The following is an 8412-nucleotide window of genomic DNA, read 5'->3' as shown; positions in this document are numbered from 1 at the left end:
TAACACTAACAAACACTTAATGGCAATGGGTCATGTCAGGTCTGTACGTAGGGCCGGTTTACAGAAGCAAAGTTAAATCTTTGCTCTTTAATTTCGATTAAATACTTAATTTTAATTAAATTAATTAAAATTAAATCGGTTCTATGGTAATAATATAATTAATTATTTGCGTTTTTTAGATTTTTCTTACTTAACAAATGCTAATTTTGTGAGGGGGTCATCGTTAACCCGTCTCAAGTCTTGCCCTTTTAAAATTCTATTTATAACCAATAAATAATAATAAATAACTACATTAAGAACAATATTCATAATTGTGGGAACATTATCTGCATGAGAAGGACAAAACAAGCCAAAGGACTCGGTATTTCGTCTAAATTCAGCAGTTGTTCCTTTAATTTATACTTTACGGCCATAAACGGTAAACGATTCAAAAGAATCCTCGCCGTATCTCTAACAAATTGAGTAAATTGAGTGCTAGGTTGCACTAGTGTTTTTAAGCCATAATTTCGCAATACAATTAAAGTATTCTGTGGCAGTTTCTCATTTGTTTCATGAATTTTAAGGCATTCATGACATTTTGGCAACTGCTTGCGAATTTTTTTGCCTATTGCACCTGCGACATAAGCTGTCGCAAAGTCCACGTCCCTTGCCTCATCCGCTATAGAAGCATGAGACGCGAAAATGGGAGTAGGCACACGAGGAGCCTCCGCCAAATCTTCTTCTACTTCGACAAAGCTTTTTAAAGTGTCTAAGTAGCCAACAGTTTCGTCTGCCTCGCAGTTAGCTCCAACAGATCGAGAAGAAAAAAGATTATTAATAAGAAGAGATTTGACAGTAGAAATGAAAGAAGAACAAGTTGGTTTAGAATTTGGCCCTGCGTAGCCTCTTACGCACGAAAAAAAGTTTTCCAATGGATCTTGGTTGAAAGCTCTTGGCATCATGTAACGAAATCCGCGAGCTTTCAACCGAGACCACAAGTACGAGAAGCCACGTAGGGTAAAAACCCAGTTAGATAAAGAAGGAATTTTAGTTTTCTGTGTAGAAGAAGGTGGAGTAAAGTACATAGACTCAAGAATAGGAATAGCAAGAAAGGTGCGAAGAATTGAAACTAACAGCGCACCTCAAAATTTTACCCTTTTGAGGCCTCAATTGGCTACCATTGACACTATCAAAAAGCTTGTCAAAGAATAGAAGAAGGTCCCTCGTTTCTGAAGCTTTAGGATCGATGTAAAATTGCGAATTTGGCGGAAGTTCTGCACTATGCAACGCCCTTACCTTTATTGCGCTTGCTACTCTTTGGCTAAAAACCTGTGTGCAGTGTCTAACACTAATTTTTTTTTCTCGGTTAGGAACGACGTGTTCATCGGTCAATTTTAAAAAAGAACTAAAAGGACCTAACTTACTATCTACAAGATAAGCATTCAAAATGTGCGACCAGGATGCCACCTTCGCCTGACCGTCTTGGGTGAAATGAGGGTCTTTATTTAACAAGGAATTGCGAACACCTTTCATAAGGTGCGGTACATCGTACAAATGGACAACTTCTTCATTGTCAATGATGTACCCCTGAAAAGTGTTCACAATTCCTCGTCGAAGACAATCGGCCTCAGTGCTCTTGAGGAGGTTGTTCACGACCGCAACGTTTGTGGTGCCCTGATCGCATATTGATGCCACCACTTCAAGGCCGGTGCGGCGCACATTACGTACCACACTTTTAATAATTCTGGTGAGATCCGCCGAAGAAACAGTTCCTTTCGTGAAATAAAATGAAACTGGCTGCTTCCACTTTCAGCGGATACCTTTTAACATGAAAACAAGAGCGTGATCCGCAAATGCAGCCGTCTTATGTTCGCCTCCCAAGTCTAACCTATAACTGAATCCGTACGACGATCGTACGTCAATCCAGGTTGAATGGCAACTTCGTCAAACATCATGACACAAAATTTATCTAAGGCATCCAGCTTAGCTACAGTTACCTTCAAATGATCAAAAACTCGCGAATTGATTCCGCAAGTCAGCGGCATCCTCTGAAAAATACTTCGTAAAGTTCTTGCAGAGGGCAAGCAAAACATTCGTTGAAGGTATCTGTAACCTCTGCCGCTTTGTTTCATTAGAGATAAGGCAAAAACCTTATCTTCTAAAGAAAATCGCCTACCCCTGGCCTGAAGTGGCTGATTTCTAATTTGCGACTTAATAAATAATTGCGTCGCAGCGCTCAAATTTTTAAAGCAGCCAAGCAATTCGGGATTTTTGTTGATTAATCGCATCTTTAATCTCTGCGAATGCTGGCTGCTTTTACATAGTTTAAGTTGTCGGCGAAGTCCCGACAACTGTTTTCTCAAAAGCCGTTCCTCTTCTCCCACACGAGTTCCTGAAAAAAATCCCATTAGAACATTATAATGAATGAAAATGAATAAAGCCAAGACGTTAATAATAACGAATGCACACAAAAGACAAAGTTAATATAATATTGATAAAACTAGTTTTTCATTTTGATTTATTTTACGAGTTTGCATTTCGTAGTTTGTAGTTTTAAGGGATGGTCAGTCAGGTAAAGAAAGTTCGAGGAGTGTTTGCCAGATGTTGGGAACTTTGAGAAGACCGGATGAGTTTTATGGGATGACGTAAACGGTTGAAAAGGAAAACTGTGTTGGTAATTATAGGGTGATAACACGGGGGCTGAAGATAAGAAAACAACTCATTGTTCACAGATTTACAGCCCCAGGACCGCTTAGCCGGCTACCTGATCGCAGGGCCGAACCCGACCTAGCATGTGTTTTCTGCATTGTGGGTTGAGTTTCTCCTACTTTACTAGAGCCGTACCGATCTTACAACCGTAATGAAATCCGTCTCTGTACCCATTATAAATTATATTTTGAGGTTGTTGCAGTAGTAGCCGTACCGACCCTCTTGTAAATTGAGTTCATAAAATTTTAAATTCTTTTCTTTAAGGGGATATCAAACAAATTTCAGTATAGGGCAAATTCAATGTATTTTTCCAAACACGATTACTCGAAAACTATTTGAGTAAATTGCTTTCTGTTTTTTGCATATGAATCTGTTCAACGTGCACTATGTTGAATGCTATATATAATTTTTGTAAAATGATTCTTTAATGACTTTTTGATTAATTAAATACGTAAACTTGGCTGAAAGCAAAATAATTTTTAGCATTCCACATGCGTAGACTAATTTTACATAATGTCGACTAAACAGATTTTTTTTAAAGTTAATAGTTTTTGAGAAATCGTGTTTGGAAAATTTCATATTCGAAACATGTTATCCTTGTTTAGCAGTGACATCTCTTTTCTCTGTACCAGAGAGGTCTGTCTGGTAGGTAGAAATGCGGGTACCATAAATCAATTTTGTAGCCGAAGGGATAGTTTACAACTGAAGCTTTTCCATAAACACACAAAATCTTAAATTTGCCTGAAACTAGATTTTTCTCTTTCATTCAAACTGAACGTAGCTTTGAGGATAATCACTTCAAAATTTTGAACTTTATATCTGATGAATTAGGATTTTAAATTGTTTTAGAATAGTTTAGGTGATAAATATTTGCCTTTATCTTTATTTTTTAAGATCTCGAACAAATTTCAATATAAGGCAAATTCAATGTATTTTTCCAAACACGATTACTCGAAAACTACTTGAGTAAATTGGTTTCTGTTTTTTGCATATGAATCTGTTTAACGTGCAGTATGTTAAATGCTGGATATAATTTTTGTAAAGTGAATATTTAATGACTTTTTGATTAATTAAATACGAAAACTTGGCTGAAAGCGAAATAATTTTTAGCATTTCACATGCGTAGACTTTTCAAAATTCACACATACGTATTTTGAGAACAACCAGACAGTAGTATAACGTCTTGTTGTCAAAATTATGACTTTAGGGTGGTGAAAAGACTGAAAATTTTCTTGTAATTTAAAGGTTTTAAAAGATAGATCAATCACTAAAACAACAGAATATAATTATTATTTATAATTTAATTATTTATAATTATGTTTACTATTTTTTGTTACATTTACAAAAATTTTGGACAAAATTCGAAGATCTCAGTGCATCTATTAAATTCTTTAAATTTTGCAATTACACAAATCCCACCTTTTCGGGAAAAATTTAATTTATTTATGAAGATAAACATTAAATAATAATAATGAGATATTGTAATTATTAAGTTTCATGGGTGTAATTTGTAAAGTATCGGACTCAACTAGCAAAGTATTTAAGATTTACTGGCCATGTTCAATAATAATTTGGCCATCAGTGCAGTCAAAACTATTAGCTATTGTCCTGACCGCAAGATGATGGTAATAATAGTCTAAACCACTCGGGCTGGGGTTTTAAGAAGTAGTTTTTATTTATGGTTTTATTACCGTAGTAAGCAGACTGACCATGGGTAACCCACTAAAAGAGTGCCGTCTACAAATAATGAGGGTTGAAGGGAGATGCTGCATTTAACGTTTGGATGTTTAAAATGTTTCATATAATTTTTCCTTTACGCAGAATTTTGAAGCAGAATTTACCGTTACAGTTTGTTAGATATCCCCTTAAAATCTAGTCTGAATGTGAATCTAATAATAATCTATTTATAGAAAAGTACAAAATTACAAAATTTACAATGTGTGGGTCTTCAATGTGCCTGCGCTGAAGAGGCACAAGCCTAAAGCGGCGCTTTCAGCAGCTTGTTTTAACATCTCTGTCATATTTTGTATCACCTGACTGAATAAATTACTTTTACTACTACTACTACTTCAATGTGCCGTCAGTTTCCTTTTTCAATTTTATGACGGTCTTAACAATGTTTCATTTAATTTTCTGATTGTTTGTCTTTAAAACTTACTTAATTACTATGTCTTCATAAAAATTGAAAAGCGTACACACTTATTGATTCAATTTACATTATTCGTTATCACTTACCAACTTGTTTCCGTGTGGAGGAGGCCCTCACCCTTGGCGCAACAGGGGTTGGCTCCAACACTTCTTTATATTGCCGGGAAGTCGAAGGCCCCCATGTGTCGATGCTTTGAGCATCCGTGGAAGTAGCGGCCACTAAAAATTTAGACACAAATGAAAATAAACACAATTTTGTTACTTTTTTCTTTTTAGATGTAAACATTTTTGTGGGGTATAACTGACAAACTATAAATGAGGTATATTAAAATGTTGTAAACATTTTAAGCTTATACTTACAATCGGAAGGTGCTTCTTCGTATGCCAACCGGACCCTAGCCCCCCTATAAACCCTTTGGGTCTCGGTTTTCCTCACTTTTGGCTGAGGACTTTCGTCTTCATCAGAAGCACCGACTTCCACAGCAGCGCTTCCCAGACCTCTTGCCAACGATTCTATTAAAAGCGTTAATTAATAATTTTGTTTTCATACATAATATAGTATAACTTACTGCGCACTTTTTCTGGGGTAAAAATTGTTTTACTGCCTGATGGGGATTCCGGAAATAAAAAGCAATTTGATTACGATGGCTCCAGATCACCACCTGTATAAAACATTTATAAAATTATGTTACTACAACTAAAACACCACGACAGGAAGTATTTACCAGGCAAATTTAGGGTTGGGAGAGAGAAATTTCGTAACTCTCCCCTATAAAAACATTTCTCATGAAAATGTCCCACGCAGATCCTGGCACTCTTCGAACGGTCACTTATTCCGGAGTTATTTATTCGACTCATATATTTCGGACGTTAGTCTTGACCGGAATGTGTACTCTAAAAAAATACTTTATTACAAATTTAGATCTATTAAAACGGTTTTGATTTTTACTTTTTGGAAGTAGTGTCATTACACCCAGGCACACAGCATCCTCTTCCTCCTGGAGTCATTTTATAGTTGTTTGTTTAAATAAATGTTTGAATAGCTGGAAAGTACCTCTGGTCTATTACTTCGTTGAAAGCCTTAATGTGGAAGAAAAGAAAAGAAAAACTAGCTACCATAAAGTTACCAGTGCTTTCGATAATATGCGATACGCCTGTGACTCATATCAATATGGCCAATAAATGGGATGATGCCTTTTATTTTATGTTGGACGCTTGCCACGCAATAAAGTTAATCCGCAACTGTTTGTTTCAACAAAAATTATTTTTCCATAGGGATGGTGTCACAACTCCTGGTACAGAAGTGCGCACATAACAGCAAACGGCAGCTTTACGCCCGAGAGCATTTAGGTCGAAGTAAGGATCCTTTTAAATTTCCAAAACCAGACAGGTATTAACAAGATTGGGCGCCACTGCGGTTTAACACTATCAACAACCCCCGCAGAAGGTCACTGAAATAAGACTGTGAATGAAATCAAAAGTATTAAAATAAAAATTGTCTATTAATCAAGTTCTAAAAGACCTACATGGTTGTTTAAATTTTTCCTAATTCAAAGTTATGACAAGTAATAAGTTAAAGGTTAATCAAAATGTGCACTAAATTTTTAGTACGAGAAAATCAGTGTGGTATCAAGAGTAGTGTATTCTCCATCACCAAACTAAAAAGTGCACTAATATTTTAGTGCGGTCTAAATTATTATCTTGGCAACATCGCAAAAACAGTTTGTCAGGTTGACTGATCTCAAAAAATTAACCTCTCCAGTTAAATGTTCAACAAAAATAAATGCAGCATTAAAGTCCCCCACAAGAAATCACAGCAAAATGAACAAATTTTATAGTTTTAACTACTTTTTGATACGATTTTTGACTCGTGAAAACACAATCTCATGAGAATCGTGGATCCAAACTTTTAGCGCAGGGTAAAAAGTATAACTTGCGTGTTATTGAGAAGCAAAAGAAATCATCTAAACTTTCTGAACAACTTTTAGTTTTTGTACAAGACAAGTTTATGTCTATCTGTACATGAAAAAATGCCCAATAACTTTGGAGAAAAGAAAAAACATAAAAATACATCAGGCGTGGCAAAACTTAGATCAAAAATTAAAATAAGGCATAATTAAACACCAACAGACAACGGAACGAAATGATCCAGTCAAACAGAATGTGTTAGATTTTAAAGAAATAGTATTTTTCCAATCAGTGGTGTTGCAGAAGAAAAATATCAATCTCATAAAACCACCGCAATTTTTGGAGTAGGATTTGCAAGGTCTTGAAATTAAATGTGTCTTCAGTAAATCGAAAAGTTTTACGGAGTTTTCTATCTTCCACATTTTTAAAGAATTTTCTATATATTTTTGTTTCATGTAAATTTGCTTCTACTACATCTAAGTTAAGATTTTCGTCTAGATTCTTCTTCTAATTTCATTGCTTTATCAAAAATTTTGCCAATCTAAATAAATTAGCATGCAATTTAGTCTACTATCGACTACACTAATAATTTCATACTGAAAGTTCAGTACACTAAATGTTCACAAAACGTCGAGAATACACTTTTGCATTTTTCACACTAAATATGGATATTTAGTGCACTAAATCAAATCAGCACATTTCGAGAATCGCACCCCCGGACACATAAATTAAACAAAGTTGAAAACTTAGTCCTAGGCCGAATAAGCGCCTTTCCAGTGTAATCTTTAAGGTTAATTATAAAATGTTCGCAACTATCGTCGGGCGACACAAGAATCTCTCTACAACATCGACAAATGCCAATTGATCTAAACATTTTCTTGTAAATATACTCGGTTAAGTAGGCATCTAACACGACAACATTTCTATTGGACACAATGCCAAATTTAAATCGGTCTTCCGGCATACATATCTGCGACCATAGGACAGACTCCTTCTGTTTCCACATTATTCTCCGAAATAAAATGCCTTAGCGAGTCCAAAGCACCCACAGTGCTGTCCTCTTCGCAATTTGCGCCAGGATTGCGGGTAGAAACAAAATTGTATATGATCAACGTTCTAAACGAAGATCTAAAGCTTGTGCAACTGGGGTTGATGTTTCTGACCCCATGACTCCGAATCATACCAAAAAAAAATTCCAGTGCATCCTGGTTAAGATTCCGAGTTATTAAGAACTGGACTCGTCCCTTCAGCCTGCTCCACAGCTCCAGCAAACCATCTAATGTACGAATCCAATTCATCACTGTGGGCGGCACAAACTTTTTCCCATTTCGCACAAATTTGATAGACCGCAGAACTCTTTTGGCTTCAATCCAAAATGGGATATGTGGCGACTTCTCCCGGACAGCACAACGGATGATTTTCCCATTTTGTGGATCGATGGTTCCACCGTTGACGCTGTCGAATAGCCTATCCACAAATAACAGAAAATCTGCGGTATATATGGCTTCTTCTGGTAGGTTTCCTTGCCCTGTAAAAACAATTTAATTCAAACAAATATATACAGGGTCCGGCAACACTTGTGTCCACCCCCAAAATCGTCTTTAATTTTAAAGATAAAATTTTGAAAATTTGCATACACTCATAGTTGACAAAACTCTAGAAGCTGAC

General features: G+C 35.9%; 1 protein-coding gene across 1 annotated transcript; it reads right to left on the bottom strand.

Moving 5' to 3' along the window:
* Positions 1 to 1862: 1862 nt before the first annotated feature.
* Positions 1863 to 5694, bottom strand: LOC148166789 (uncharacterized). Its single transcript, XM_088048438.1, has 6 exons — positions 5562 to 5694; positions 5480 to 5498; positions 5406 to 5437; positions 5197 to 5349; positions 4924 to 5055; positions 1863 to 2371 (listed from the first exon to the last, which is right to left on the bottom strand). The coding sequence occupies exons 1-6, from the start codon at positions 5692 to 5694 to the stop codon at positions 1863 to 1865; spliced, it is 978 nt and encodes a 325-aa protein (XP_087904564.1).
* Positions 5695 to 8412: the final 2718 nt, after the last annotated feature.

Source organism: Gnatocerus cornutus, unplaced genomic scaffold (assembly GCF_029298725.1).
Source record: "Gnatocerus cornutus isolate USDA-ARS CGAHR unplaced genomic scaffold, icGnaCorn1.1 Chromosome13, whole genome shotgun sequence".
NCBI classification, from domain to species: domain Eukaryota; kingdom Metazoa; phylum Arthropoda; class Insecta; order Coleoptera; family Tenebrionidae; genus Gnatocerus; species Gnatocerus cornutus.
Note: the sequence above shows the minus strand (reverse complement) of the source record. Positions and strands in the feature narration are given on the sequence as shown.